This window comes from Vollenhovia emeryi, unplaced genomic scaffold (assembly GCF_000949405.1).
Source record: "Vollenhovia emeryi isolate VEMERY1.0 unplaced genomic scaffold, V.emery_V1.0 DF939348.1, whole genome shotgun sequence".
NCBI classification, from domain to species: Eukaryota; Metazoa; Arthropoda; class Insecta; order Hymenoptera; family Formicidae; genus Vollenhovia; species Vollenhovia emeryi.
Genome location: NW_011967018.1, coordinates 43259 through 58247, shown reverse-complemented (window position 1 = coordinate 58247; position 14989 = coordinate 43259). Strand labels below are relative to the sequence as shown.

At 37.1% G+C, this 14989-nt stretch overlaps 1 protein-coding gene and 2 long non-coding RNA genes across 3 annotated transcripts in view; 2 read left to right on the top strand and 1 right to left on the bottom strand.

Moving 5' to 3' along the window:
- Nucleotides 1-441: 441 nt before the first annotated feature.
- LOC105558392 lies at nucleotides 442-3595 on the bottom strand. Its single transcript, XR_001008669.1, has 3 exons — nucleotides 3510-3595; nucleotides 2224-2322; nucleotides 442-683 (listed from the first exon to the last, which is right to left on the bottom strand). It is a non-coding gene; the product is annotated as an uncharacterized LOC105558392 (long non-coding RNA).
- LOC105558391 lies at nucleotides 862-3017 on the top strand. Its single transcript, XR_001008668.1, has 2 exons — nucleotides 862-1593; nucleotides 1673-3017. It is a non-coding gene; the product is annotated as an uncharacterized LOC105558391 (long non-coding RNA).
- Nucleotides 3596-3800: 205 nt separating the features above from the next.
- Nucleotides 3801-14989, top strand: part of LOC105558393 (titin) — a 44307-nt gene continuing 33118 nt past the window's right edge. The window contains exons 1-20 of the mRNA XM_012006047.1: nucleotides 3801-4157; nucleotides 6820-6862; nucleotides 6969-7243; nucleotides 7364-7581; nucleotides 7678-7899; nucleotides 8111-8457; nucleotides 8574-8922; nucleotides 8987-9225; nucleotides 9359-9588; nucleotides 9674-9817; nucleotides 9903-10160; nucleotides 10247-10390; nucleotides 10502-10774; nucleotides 10861-11406; nucleotides 11493-11970; nucleotides 12048-12628; nucleotides 12808-13350; nucleotides 13433-13687; nucleotides 13790-13933; nucleotides 14381-14782. Of these exons, the coding sequence (XP_011861437.1) occupies nucleotides 4019-4157; nucleotides 6820-6862; nucleotides 6969-7243; nucleotides 7364-7581; nucleotides 7678-7899; nucleotides 8111-8457; nucleotides 8574-8922; nucleotides 8987-9225; nucleotides 9359-9588; nucleotides 9674-9817; nucleotides 9903-10160; nucleotides 10247-10390; nucleotides 10502-10774; nucleotides 10861-11406; nucleotides 11493-11970; nucleotides 12048-12628; nucleotides 12808-13350; nucleotides 13433-13687; nucleotides 13790-13933; nucleotides 14381-14782 (5830 nt within the window). The 5' untranslated portion in view covers nucleotides 3801-4018. The remainder of the gene's footprint in view (nucleotides 4158-6819; nucleotides 6863-6968; nucleotides 7244-7363; nucleotides 7582-7677; nucleotides 7900-8110; nucleotides 8458-8573; nucleotides 8923-8986; nucleotides 9226-9358; nucleotides 9589-9673; nucleotides 9818-9902; nucleotides 10161-10246; nucleotides 10391-10501; nucleotides 10775-10860; nucleotides 11407-11492; nucleotides 11971-12047; nucleotides 12629-12807; nucleotides 13351-13432; nucleotides 13688-13789; nucleotides 13934-14380; nucleotides 14783-14989) is intronic.

The window sequence follows — 14989 nt, the reverse complement described above, 5'->3', positions numbered from 1 at the left end:
CTAGTCAAACTATCTGAAAATATTACAATAAGAGAGTTATTTATTATGAAAAGGTAAATAAGTGCAATAAGGATACTCGATCGTTCTAGATGCGGCTTCTTATTTTGTAGTTTTTTCAAGTTTCTATGTTACTTGTTCTCGCTTAAACAGAAAAGTTATTTTATAGCTAGACGGAATACGGGCTCTATTACGGGGTATGTACGGCTATGCTATAAGTCGCTATGCTATTAGCTCCTTGCGTTGATAGTTGGCAGAGATAATTTACGCATTTACTATGTACAATTGAAAAAATACAATCGCTAAAAATAGCATTTCTTGAACAATATCATGAAAGCTCAATGTTTTTTGTAAGTTATGTAAACGATTACTTCTCAATATTTAATAGATAACAGAGGACAATTTAAAGCTGAGATATTTTAATATGTTTTCTCACACATATCGCAAGGGGTTAACTCTTATTTATTAATCTCGCTGTTCAACATGAAGTCACAATGATACTTATATATTATGTATATAAATAAATGTATGCTTTCTCTATAATCTATACTTGGGTAAGTGGTTTAATAAATTATTTCACATTCTTGCCTACATTCCTCCCTCTTTACTCTGCCTTTGTGATTGTCTTCTTTTTAGCGTTTACAAATGGGGTTTGTGATGTGCCAGCATTGATACTGTACAGAAATCTAAAGTAAACCTCTGATTATTTATAAAGTAAACAGTGTCAAAATGTATAAACATTTATATATACATATTTTTATGTTATTATTTTTTACAAATTATTTTTCACAAATACGAAAAATTTGATAAAAATTTGTATAAACGTTTAATCGATTTTTAATTAATTGCAGCATTAATGACAGAAATCGTGAAAAAAATGTCTTGCTTTTTCAAAGAAATACTCTTTTATATGTTGGTAGTTAAATATGTAATTCTCTAACGTGTATTATTTTTCGATTATATTTAAATACAAATTCTGTAAAAAAAGGTTCATAAAATTTCCTTATATTTAAACTATACATTGTTAAGTTTATTAATTTTATATTTAACAATATTTTTATATGACTTGAAACACTTATGGTTAAAAAGAAAAATTATTTTTTATTAAAACTCTAGACAACTAACGATAAAGTTTTGTTTCTCTCTTGTTATATCTATTATAAAATTCGAGATTCATTTCTTACATGAAAAACAGAGATGATCTGGTATGAAAATAGATGGTAAAGTAATCTTGTGGAATGTGGAGGAAAATGTGAGTCGGCAATCCAAAAATATACGGAAGAAAAACAAGCGACCTTATTTGTAGAGAGAATATTAATCCGTTTTCTCCACTCAACCAAATAATAAGAATTTGAATGATTATGTTACACCTTCCAAACAGTATTGCTATTTAATTACAGGCGCACCATCATCCATACGCAGAATTTATCACGATCAAAAGAAATGTACGCTCGAACAGGTTCCACAGGCGTTACCAAAATACGTAGCTTTAAAAGACCTATTCTTATCGCAAGACAAATATATTAAACCCACTTTGATAAATCGCGAGCAATCGTATGAATCTTTTTATGATCTCGGATTGAGCGCAGATTACAGGTAGTTGCATTCATCATTTAATATAATTCACTAAGTTTTATTTATTATCAAACTATCATCAAATTATATGATATGACAGTTTCATAGAAGGAAACAATTGCAAAAACACGGGAAGAGAGTTTGCTGCAATGCAAGTAACAAATTGTATCGGGCGTGAATTAAATACAATTTACACGAAGACTGGAACTAACATCGGTAATTCATGTTTGGATACGAAACCCTCTTTGCACAGTTGTGATCCAGTACGTAACGCGAAAAATGGTGAGTATTTAATGAAAGAATATGCATATCTAGTAAAATAATGTTAATAATTTAAATACAATATATATATGTACATATATGTATATAAATATGTATAGATTATTTCAATTTAAAGAAATGTTGACGACTGTTCATTGCCTTAAAACAGAACATGATAATAGATGATATATGTATTATATATAAGCCCTCAAAGCTCTTATTGTTAGTAGAATGTATGGTACTTTCGTCTTTGGTATAATTAAATCATAAGATGATCCAATGTGCAAAGATTCTCTCGCATCTCCACCGAGATTATTTCACAAAATCTTAAAATAGATGCGTCGCTATGCGGCATCTTGGACGAAACGCGATGATTCATGCGTGACCCACCTTCTTCACGATTATACCGATGTTCTTGGCGCGAAAGTGCGGAATGGCACTTCCTTCCTTGCGTGCATCGTAACCATTAACGTTCGCTTTTTATTGATTCTGACAATAAATACATAAAGCGCGTTGAGAATAACTGATGTAGATTAATTGAGACTAAAAGTATACGTTACGCTTAAAGCTACGCATCACTAATGCAATAAATTGCTCGAGAGTACCGGACAGCATACAAGTAACATCATCGGTGCATGTTTTGCTCCGATTCACAATCGATGTTAATGGTTAGATAAAATTATTTTCAATGCTTAAAAATAGAAGTCTACAATTATTTATAGCACGAGTGTATGAAATAGCTTTAGGGTACGAAGATTGTTTTCAAGATCCAGAAAGTTTTCCGAATGATATTCAAACTCTTTTGTGAACTCTTAAGGACAGAATTCGAGGTGTTACAAGACGGTCCCCCACGTTGGCAGCTACACTGATGTGCGTGCACATGTTTTTAGAATGTGGTATGTAACTGCTAAGCAGTTCGAATTCACAAGCGCAGTGCGCAGGCGGTACGCTCTCGAAGTTGCGATCAGGGGCTGCTCGCGTGGCTAAACTTGGCTGAAGCTATGCACATACAACAAGAATGTTTTCTACCGCCAAATTCCACTAAGAAAAAGAGAATAAACCGAATAGACCGGGACGAAAAGTAAATAAAGAGAAAGAGAGAAAATGGCCAAATTACGTCAATCCTAGAACACACACGCTCGTACAACATGTACATTATAAATATATAATAATAATAATAATAATAAGAAAAAGAAACTAGAGATTGTTGTATATTCGATAAAGAAGCGTAAAGAAATAAGAAAAGCGTGAAGCATGAAAAGAAGGAAGAATATATTTATCACGAACATTCATAAGCTTGAGAGTCTAGAGTGCTTAACTTTATGAATGTGAGTACGGAGAAGGCAATAAAGATGCGTGGGTGGCTGTCAGAGAGCGCAAGAACGCTGCGTGAGACTTTACCACTGTTTTACCGTTCGACTCGACGCAAGATATGTTATGAGCTAATCATCTATAAAATATATCTATATCAGGCAAAGCCTTGAACTTCAACATGTGCTTATTAAAACAATGAAGAACAGAATGTGCAATTTATGGAATAAGAAAAAAAAATCAAATTCTATGGCACAGCATCCTTACTGTATTTTATATTATGCACCGAATATACCTCTGATCCCACTCCAGTCTTTATTTGCATAAGTTATGAAGCAGAAAAGTGTAGAAATGTTTTTACATACGTCCAGCTGACTCGCCTATTCCCCTATATTCCTCTTGTTCCTCCTTGAAGCAACTTCCGCACGCGTCGAGCGTCGGGGCGTTCAAATGTCCCCACCCTGACTATACGACACCCTCCCCGTCTTCTTATGCTTTAGCCAAGCGTCAAGTCGTAACCCGTCCAATTCGCATTCGACCGACGTCTTGGTTTAAAGAATCACGGGGACAAGACTTTTGACGATGACTTGATTTCTGCCGACTGACTGAACTGAACCGCGGTTACCAGCAAAACTGCGTGTATTGCGGAGTAAAGCGGTATAAGTGCAAGTGATTTGCTCCAATTCGTCGTTGTGCATCAAGAGTTTGTTTGTTAAATCTCGGGTGACAAAACACGACGGTGAAAGAAAGGAAGATAAAACGGGGATCTCTCTAGATTCTCTAGATTAATATTAGCAGTTTATTACTACTACTATACAATTAATTTTGTCATCCGAACGACTCACGACTTGACTACTGAATTTCACGATCCAAGATGAAGCGACAACAGTCTCAAGAACAGCAAAAGCAACAACTGCAGCAACAAGCTATTATGCAAGAACAACAGCAACAGTATACCCAGCAAAGGACGGAGAGACAAGTCACGCGACAACAGATCACCAGTCAGCAGAGAGGTCAGTTATGATAATGTTTGAAAAGTCAAGAAATTATATTCTTGAACAATTGCCTCGAGTATGAAGAATGCAAGCAAGAAGAACGACACAGGAAATTTATCTTTGCGCAATCAACGTTTACTGCATATTAATAAATGTATATAATTACATTATACAATGTAATTTTTAAATATTACGAGTGCTAGTGAAAGATAATTAACATATATTTTCACGATACTTACTTCTTTTAATTTTTCTACCGAAAAAAGAGCGAGAATAAATTCAATCTAGTAGTTTTAATATATCTCTTCTGGTGGGTATCCCGTCAACGAATACTCGTATTCTATTTCTGTGCAAGGAGCACCGTCCGTGCGAGAGCTCTAAAGATAGTTTTCCACACTCACGACATGATCGTTTCAAAAATTTTTTTACATGCTGTCTGAGGAATATGGCATCGTGTTACGTATAGTATCAAGAGAATGTGTACATTTGAAATAGTTTGAACAGTTTTCTCCCTATTAACAATTTACATTAAAAAATTTTAATTCCAACGAATAGAAAATTTGTCATTTCAAAGAAAACAGCTGTTATGTTAAATGTACATGATGTTGAGAAATTTTTTAATCTAGTTGCAAAATTTACTTAAAAAATGTATTATATGTATCTTGTTTATTTAATGTTTATTTAATTTATTGAAATTCTATGCAAATTAAGTGTAATTTTATTTTGTTATAGAGAATTTTAATTTTGGGCTCTTATAGAAATCTAGGGAACGGCGTGTTTGCTCATTAATATTCTGCGTGTTACGATTCAATATCTATTATATCGTGCAAATTTTTTGATATATTGAATAATAGTTGGAATTAAACTTTCATTATCAAAAATAGGTTCGCTAAAGCGCGTTTGCCAACTGCGTTATACGTTAAAGAAATGAAGTATATGGACGTGTCAGAAAGTGCTACGGCTGCCAAATAACACTGACAGGTTTATGAATCTTACTTACATCGATGTGCATCGAAACGTGCTGTATTATATTTCAACGTGCGTAAAACTAAAAGACAATGAAGTACAGTAAGCAACTCCGTTACGGTAGTAGTTAGCGTTAAGCTATCTTTTACGTAGGTAAAGAAGAATTAAATATTTACATCAAAAACTCTCATTAGATGTATTTGCGAATAATATCGTTATGTAAGAAGTAATTATTGCTTAAAATTTTAAGTAAAAAAACTTGTATAACCATATCTATAGCGTTATATAAACCCTAACATTAAATGTAATAAATATCATTATGTATTAATTTGTTTTTACACACATATTAATTTTATTATATACAGTTTCTATAAAAGTCAGCTAATTGCTCCATAATAGTCATCATAAATTTTACTTAAATGCTTTAGAAATTGAAACAGCTGATTGTGGCACATGCTACATGACCAGTCAAGATCGACGATTGATCAAAAAGAAGAATGACAAAAGAGTGGTAGAAAATAGGTAAAGAAAGGAAAAATAACAAAGCAAAGGGCAAGATAATGTTTTCAGTTACAGAATTTAATATATGAACATAAAATATGCAAATCTTGCGCGAAATGTACGTAGATATGAGAAGAAGAGAAATGTTAGACCCGGTTTTATTTTGGTCAGTGACTGCTTTTGCGTAACGAAAGACGCGATTGGTCCAGGCACAGCGTAGACGCATCGCGTCGCGACTCGTCGCGGCGCGCAGCGCCGAGCAAAGATAGTTGCGCCTAAAATGGCTCACGGTAACGTGATCCCCATCCAAATGCAAAAATACAATCCCCTGCTTGTAGCAGCACATTACGTTCTTCGCCCCCTTCGTGGGACGCTCGCAAATCGTGAAACAAACGATACTTAATCGCGTGTAACATACAATGAGAAAAATTATTATTTTTATAATTAAATAGTTAAGTCACTGACCTAATAAATTGATTAAATAATATAAATTAAAGGAACTGCCTATGCATGCCACGTCCCACATTTAAATATATGAAAAATATGAATGTAATATTTCAATTGAAGTAGTTGATAATTAAAATAGCCTTTCTCTTGCACACACACACATACACACACACAACACAAAATAACACACACACAGAATTATTGAATCTCACTTCTGAAATGCAAACAATTTTTAGAGAAATCTGCCAACACTTTTAAAAGTTTCAATCGATATCCTTATCTTTTTTATATTGCAATATTTAATTCGATTCTTTTACACTTTCCATTATCTGTAGCTGAAAAGATATCTTCTTTCGTCGCTAATTACTTCATCATTTATCGAGCAAAACGAAGTATTTAAATCACCATGCGCGTACATGCTTCTTCGTGTAACTTCTGTCGTACTTTCCAATTAGGGTAGAACGAACTAAGGAAACGAACCGTTGACGAGCTGTTTCTTTCCTGTCGCCGTTACGCGCAATGACGATGCCGCATTTTTTCATGAAATTATGTCTACACCGGGACGCATCATAATTTAAATCAATTTACTTGTTAGCCTGTGAACCGACCATTGTAAAAATATATGAAAGTTTATGATCCCGGTCTTCTACTGGGAAGGGGAAATTGAATTTAATTCCGGATGAAATAGATTAATTTGTATATAGTATTTAATATTATTTGCTTTTAATAATGTAGAAGTAAATTAACTTATTTTTTATTTCTGCAGTTCAAGGGGAGATCGTTATGCAAACGACGCCAACGGTACCAGCGTGAGTATTACGACATTTCCTAATTATAGCTCTCTTTGCAACTGTAAGAGATCCGTAACTGTTATTAATATTTTTAACGCGATCTCTCTCGTTAAATTACTGGCAGATTTATGGGTAAACCCGGGGATCCCTCACCGCCGATTTTCGAGCGGATCTTCAAAAATGCGAGGTTTGCGCAGGGCGGCAACGCGATTTTTGAAGGGTGTGTTCGCGGTAATCCGAGACCGTCAGTGTCTTGGACACACAAAGGAGTGCCATTGCTAGAATCACGAAAGATCCGAATGTCTTATGATGAAAATTCTGGAATAGTCATACTCCAAATTAATCAGATCGGTCCGGGGGACGAGGGCGAGTATACGTGCAGTGCAAAGAATCAATATGGTAAGGATTTTTTCTACAAGGGCAGTTTCTCTTTAGAATATATATTTTTTAAACATTCCACTTTTGAGATTAACGTTAGAACAAATAAATGGAAAAAGCTATGTTCCTTTCACTTTTCAGGCGAAGCTATTTGCTCAGTTTACATACAGCCAGAGGGATTTGGTCCTCCAGCGCAACAACTAACGGATAGTTACAAGAAAGAATTTACGCAAAGCTTTCAGACGAGCGAACAGAAAATGCAAACTGGAAGTCAAGTCTTCCAACAACGTAGTTATCAGCAAACGACCGATAAACGAAGTTACGTTAACGGTACAACTACAAGCATTGAAGATTTTAAGGTATTACGGCTAAATAAACTTGAAATTCGTTTTGCTTCGATTGAACAGCTTTATAAGAACGTTCAAAGTAATATTCTTTATTTTTCAAATGCACAGGTTGATACCTTTGAATACAGATTGTTGCGCGAATTGGAGTTCCGTGAATCAATTACTCGCCGTTTCGCGGGTGAATCTGACGTGCAAATTTCTACGACAGTAGATCGTATGTTGGGACCGATTGCACCTCCGCAAATCACTCAGAAACCTAGAAACTCGAAGCTCGTTGAAGGATCGGACGCTGTCTTCACCGCAAAGATAACTGGCAATCCGAAGCCAAGAGTGAGTTCAAGTCACGCTTGACAACTTGAAATATTAAAGACAGTATTAGAACTTTATGACAAATTTTCTTCAATGCTACAATATACAATAATTACTTTTGTCTTTAAGTCGTATTTCTATATCATCTTCATTAAAGAGACATTCAATGGTAAAATATCTAATATATTCTTCATTATTTTAACATCGCTAACTCGTATTCTCGTTGTTGCAGTTAACATGGTTCAAAAATGGCCAAAGAATTCGAGATTCTCAACGTGTGGAGACAAGCTATTCAAATCAGCAAGCTACTTTACGAATCCGAGTCGCTTTGCCGGAAGACAGCGGTCATTATACACTATTGTCTGAGAATCCTCAAGGTTGTACCGTTAGTTCTGCTTATCTCGCAATTGAGTCCAGCGATCAAGTAGATCAAGTTCCGTATCAAGCGCATCAAAGGGAATTTATCAAGACTCAACAAGAGGATTCGACCATTGAATCTACTGACTCTAGCAAGGTTCTTCCACCGAATTTTGTTCGTACCATCACAGACAAGGAAGCTACCGAAGGCAAAATGACACGGTATTATGCTTTTCCATTATTTAAGTATCTCTTTAGCTTTCCTTTCACTCTTATGGTTAGACACCGTTTTCAATGAGAGTAGCGTTTGTAACACTACAATACATAATATATTTCAGATTCGATTGTCGCGTAACTGGACGTCCATATCCCGAAGTTACTTGGTATATAAACGGCCAACAAGTCGCCAATGACATGACTCACAAAATTCTTGTGAATGAATCTGGTAGCAATTCGTTGATGATCACAAACGTGAATCGCGCCGACGCTGGCATAGTAACATGCGTTGCTCGAAATAAAGCTGGCGAGACTTCTTGTCAATGCAACTTAAGCGTTATTGAAAAGGAACAAGTAGTTGCACCGAAATTTGTCGAACGTTTTGTTACAACAGGCGTAAAGGAGGGAGAACCCGTGGTCTTTATGGCACGCGCAGTTGGCACACCCATTCCACGTATCACGTGGCAAAAAGTAATTTCTTCGAATTTTATCGGCTGTATAATTACGATTTCTCTGACACCAAAAACTTTCACAGGATGGCGTACCGATAACGCCTGGTCCTGAAATACGTATATCGAGCGATGGTAGCGGAGCTTCGACTTTGGACATCCCGTGCGCCAAGTTCTCGGATGCAGCCTGGTACCAGTGTACAGCTCAAAATGTAGCCGGCTCTACCGCAACTCGAGCACGGCTCTTTGTTGAGACGCCAAAAGGAACGACCCCGGAACCAAGACGCCTGAATTTACCCCGACCAACGAAAATTATCGAACCAGAGTGAGAGACTTTCCTAAGTCTTATTTTATATCCTCATTAATGTGCAGACGCAACATCAAATCAGAACTTTATCAAACAGCTCCACTTCCATACTCTCTAGCAAAAAATGTAATAATATAATATATGTCTGTAGACCAGCGCCTGGCCCCGAAGTGATTTACTTGAGACATGTGGAACGTGCAAAACCTTACTTGCCGCCCGCTGAAGAAGACAAAGTTTATCCCCCACCATGTTTCATTATACCGCTAAAGGACGTTCATCAAATCGAAGGTGGACGAATTCACTTCGAGGCCAGAATCGAACCGGTGGGTGACCCTACTATGAGGGTGGAGTGGTATGTCAATGGCAGAGCACTCGATGCGAGTAAGTAATAAATTTTTATATTTTATTTTTACAACGACCATACATTACCGAGTCAGTTTGCATGGCGTATACATCTCTTTCATAGGTTCCCGAGCAACTTCCGTTTTTCGCTTTGGTTTTATCTCACTCGATCTCATTAGCATCGTTCTTCAAGATAGCGGCGAGTACTTGTGCCGCGTTGTAAGCTCAACGGGAGTTGCTGAATCTCGAGCCACCCTCAGCGTAACCCGTAAGTAAAGAGAATACTTTATAGGTTTGTCTCGAGAAATAATTATCTATACCGTATTCTTTACAACTATCAACTTTTTTTTCAGCACGTGCTACAATTGAGCAAGCAAGCCAACACCCCGACAGCCTCCAGTACATACACCAGCTTGAGGATTACAGCAAGTATCAAAGACAGGAGAGTATAGAAGAGACTTCTTCTCAGCGACCGGTTTTCATCCGCCCGCTCCAGGATCTTGGTGAGCTACAGGAAGGTCGTAACGCCCATTTCGAGGCGCAATTGACGCCTGTTAGCGATCCCACCATGAAAGTGGAGTGGTACAAAGATGGAAAACCAATCACAGCCAGTGAGTATTGATATCTGGAAGGGGCAATTTTTATTGTTTAAAAAATTAATGCAAGAGACGACTAATGTTAAATTATTGTTCACTAGGCTCAAGAATCACTAGCATCTTCAACTTCGGATACGTCTCACTCAACATAATGCACCTACGGGCTGAAGATGCAGGTTCTTACACCGTCAGAGCTGTGAACCGCTTGGGAGAGGCCATCAGCTCCGCGACTCTTCGTGTTTTTGGTGAGTCTTATTCTTAGTGAGAATAATCTCTCCCTCTCTCCATCACGGATTATTTTCAAACAGCTTTTTTTTCCTCCATTCTCAAACATTGATCTTTTAATTATTGTGTAGCGCGAACAAGTGTTACAACAGACTTGGGTATTCCCGAACAACTGAGGTACATAGAGGCTGCTGAGGAATTGGAAGCGTATCAACAGGCCATGCACCAAAAGTATGTGCAGGAGCAGCCTGAACTAAGTAGCCCACCGGAATTTAAATCGCCTATTAAGGATCAGAGCGGCATCAGAGAAGGCGGATTTGCCCATTTTGAGGCACGTCTCGAACCAATTGGTGATGCCAATCTCCGTGTCGAGTGGTTGAAAGATGGACGACCTGTAGAAGCTAGTGAGTAGTACTACATAATTCTCCTTATGTAAATGTATACATATGTATCATACATCTGTATATTGACGAAAATTTTTCGGGATTAGGTTCTCGGATTACAACCTTCTTCAATTTCGGTTATGTGGCATTGACCATCAAATATGTAACGATACATGACGTTGGTATATACACTTGCCGAGCCTACAATAGAGCTGGTGAAGCTCACACTACCGCTCAGTTAAGTGTGATCAGCAAGAATGATATTATTTATGACAGCCAACATCCTGCTGGTCTCCAAAAAATTCAGTCTCTAGAAGATTCGAGTAGATACTTACGACAGGTTCAGGAAGAAACGCAGATTACACAGGCACCGCGATTCCTGGGTAATCTTAAAGGTACTAATAAAATTGTAGAAGGTCAACGGGCACACTTTGAAGCACGCGTCGAACCTCAAAGTGATCTGAGTATGAAGATCGAGTGGTACCACAATGGCAAACCCATTACTGCTGCCAATAGAATCCAGATGTACCACGATTTCGGATACGTTTCTATTGATATCCTTCAGGTTCGCTCCGAAGACACTGGCACATATACCGTCGTGGCTAGAAATGCCAGTGGAGAAGCTCGTTTATCCGCCACCATGACTGTAGAGAGTAAGATGTATAATTTTATCTATGCATTATTAAAGAAATTTACAGAGAATAGACAATTAATGAGCTTTATTGATTCTTCACTTCAGCGCGTTCCGGCGTAGATACCAGTAGTATGCATCGCGGCACTTACGAGAAGACTCAACGTTTAGAAGAATCCAAGTTTATCGAGCCGCAATATCATATCGAAGAGATATCCAAATCAAAACCAATTTTTATTCAGCCATTGAGCGATCCTAAGCCAGTTAGCGAGGGGAAAAATATTCACTTGGAGTGTCGTCTAGAACCGATGGGCGATCCTACGATGAGAGTTGAATGGTTCCAAAACGGACGTCCGGTCACAGTCGGTTCTAGATTTAGAACTTACTATGATTTTGGATTCGTCGCACTCGATATAGTACACGCTACCGTTTACGATTCTGGTGAATATACAGTCAGAGCTACTAATCACCTGGGTACCGCGCATACTTCTGCTTGCGTCAGAGTTATTGGAAGATCTGATATTGTCACTGATACGCAAAATGAACAATCGCTTGAGCAAATACAAATGTTGGAAGACTCGTCAAGGTTTGCTTTATTTATCGCCTTGTAAAACCACATCTTTTTACAATCATTGTCTTATTTTATACTATTTTATTGCACAGGTATCGCAAAGTTCAACAAGAAGAAGTCACTGTGATGCAAGCACCTCAGTTCACTCGACCTCTACACAATATTGAAACCGTAGAACTAACCAATGTCCATCTCGAGTGTCGTCTTCAGCCAATTGGTGATGCGACCATGAAAGTCGATTGGTTCGTCAATGGTCGACCGGTCAAAACTGGTCATCGATTCAGACCATCTTACGAATTTGATTATGTGGCTCTAGACATTCTTGGCGTTTATCCTGAAGATTCTGGTGTATATACTTGTCAAGCTAGAAATCAGCTCGGCGAAGCGGTTACTTCGTGCTCCGTAAGAGTACACGCCAAGAAGGACTTACTTTTAGAGTCTCAACATCCTGAAGGATTGGAAAGAATACAGTACTTGGAGGATGCTTCGCGATACAAAAGGCATGAACTAGTGGATGAAGTTGTCAATGTAAAGCCGAAATTTATTACGAAACCGAAAAACCAAGAAAATCTTCGAGAAGGACAACATGCTCATTTCGAGTGCAAACTGGAACCGGTAACGGATCCGAACCTAAAAGTCGAGTGGTTTAAGAATGGTCGTCCAGTAACGATAGGTAATTCGTCTCAGTCTTATTGTTATTTCGTCTTCACAATAGTGACACAACTGTATACACACACATATAAATGTACATTATCATCTAACTACATACATTTCTTTCTTTTTCCAAATTTGTTAAAATATTTAGTTCATATATGTTAAATTATATTAAATCTTGGGCAAATAAATTTGCAGGACATCGCTTCCGTCCAATTCATGATTTTGGCTACGTTGCATTGGATGTAATTGATTTGATTGCCGAAGATTCTGGAACATATACTTGTCGTGCTGTTAATCTGGTAGGAAGTGATGAGGTACTCTGTAGTTTAACGTGTCGCTTAAGCGCACAAATACTAACGGACACGCAAAACGAGCTTGGACTCGAACAGATTCACTATCTTGAGGATAAATCCAAATATCATAGACAAGAAGTCATTGAAGAAACTACCACTCAAGCGCCTATTTTCACAACTTCGTTAAATAATGTCGAAATAAAAGAGGGCCAGCGAGCTCATTTTGAATGCAGACTAATTCCGGTATCCGATGCAACAATGAAAATCGAATGGTTCCATAATAATAAACCAGTAAAAGCAGGCTCAAGATTCGTCGAAACAAACAGCTTTGGTTTCGTCGCTCTCGATATCATGTACGCGTACCCTGAAGACTCTGGAACATATACTTGCAGAGCTAAAAATATTATTGGTGAAGCTATCACTTCTGCAACTGCTATCGTTCACTGTAAGCTTTTCGTTACTATAAGATTTGTTCGAAAATTTCTTCCAATGTCAATAGTATTAATTCATTATTTTTTTACCAACAGCTAAAAAATCTATCTACACGGAGACTCAAAGTGAAGAAACTCTTCAACGTCTTCGTTCGTTGGAGGACACGTCTCGTTATCAACGTAAAACTACAACCGAAGAAATCGTTACGCAAGCTCCAGTCTTTACGATGCCAATAAAAGATCTCCGTGTTGCTGAAAATCAAGCAGCACATTTTGAAGCACGTGTTATTCCAGTTGGTGATCCCAAACTAAAGGTGGAATGGTTACGTAATGGAGTTCCTATTTTAGCCTGTAAGCTTAACATCTTGCAAATTTATATACCAAGATATTATCTTACACATTAAAATTATTCTTTCAAAAAAATATTCTTTATCATTAAAAATTTTTTTAAAGCAAATCGCGTAACGACCATGCACGATTTTGGATACGTCGCCTTGAACATGAAGTACGTCAATCCCGAAGATTCAGGTACTTATACATGTCGTGCTATAAACGAACTTGGAGAAGCAGTTACTTCAGCAACATTATTTGTTCAATGTAAGTACATCGTTAATTTAATGTACAAGTCAGGTATATACAATTATATATTTCACACAGTTTGCAAACATAATCAATAATACTAATTTTTTAATAAATTTGATAAACTGTTCCGATTAATATAATTAATTAACATTATTAACTTTCGCTATAATTACATCATTAAGCAAAAATGATTAAGATCCTATATTGATTTATGATATTAAATTCTTACATTTTATTTTTACTTGATTGGTTTGAAGAACTTTTATTCTTACATCGTTGTTAAACTTATTTGTTACTACAAATAAGTATTGCATATATTGCCCAACAAAGATATTACAAGCCTACTAAAAACTTTTTGGTGCTTTATCCATTGACGGAATTCATTTATACATATATGACGTATACGATTTCCTTTGATAATTTATACTACTGCGCTATGTGAAAAATTCTTGTAAAATGCAGCCAAGGCAGCCTTGCAGTTTGAATCACAACATGAGAGCGCTTTGTCGAAACTTCAAGCCCTGGAGGATACCTCGAAATATCAACGGCGTGAAGAGGAGGAGATTGTGGTAAAAGACAAGCCATCTTTTACGGTTCAACTAAACGGACCTACCAGTTTAGTCGAAGGACAAAGCGCACATTATGAGTGTCGCATAGAACCTTATCCTGATCCCAACATGAAGGTGGAATGGTTTCACAATGGCAAACCGTTGTCCACCGGTCACAGGTACAGAACTACCTGCGATTTTGGATTCGCATCGTTGGATGTATTGACCGTATATGCCGAGGATTCGGGCACGTATACTTGCCAAGCCACCAATAAATTGGGATCGGCAAAGAGCTCGATTAATCTTGATGTGAAGTGTGAGTAATATAAGAGCGCATTTGACAACGTAGCTTAAATTAGCTTCGATTTTATTGCGTGTGCGCAGGTGTACATACATCACTCGTTTCTTAAGTTTATAACTTAAATTTATACACGTATTTTACACATTTTATTTCACCTCCTTTTCGTATTAATTTAAATGTTTTCTTTTTTATATCGCTTCGCATTAATTTAAATGAAAATCT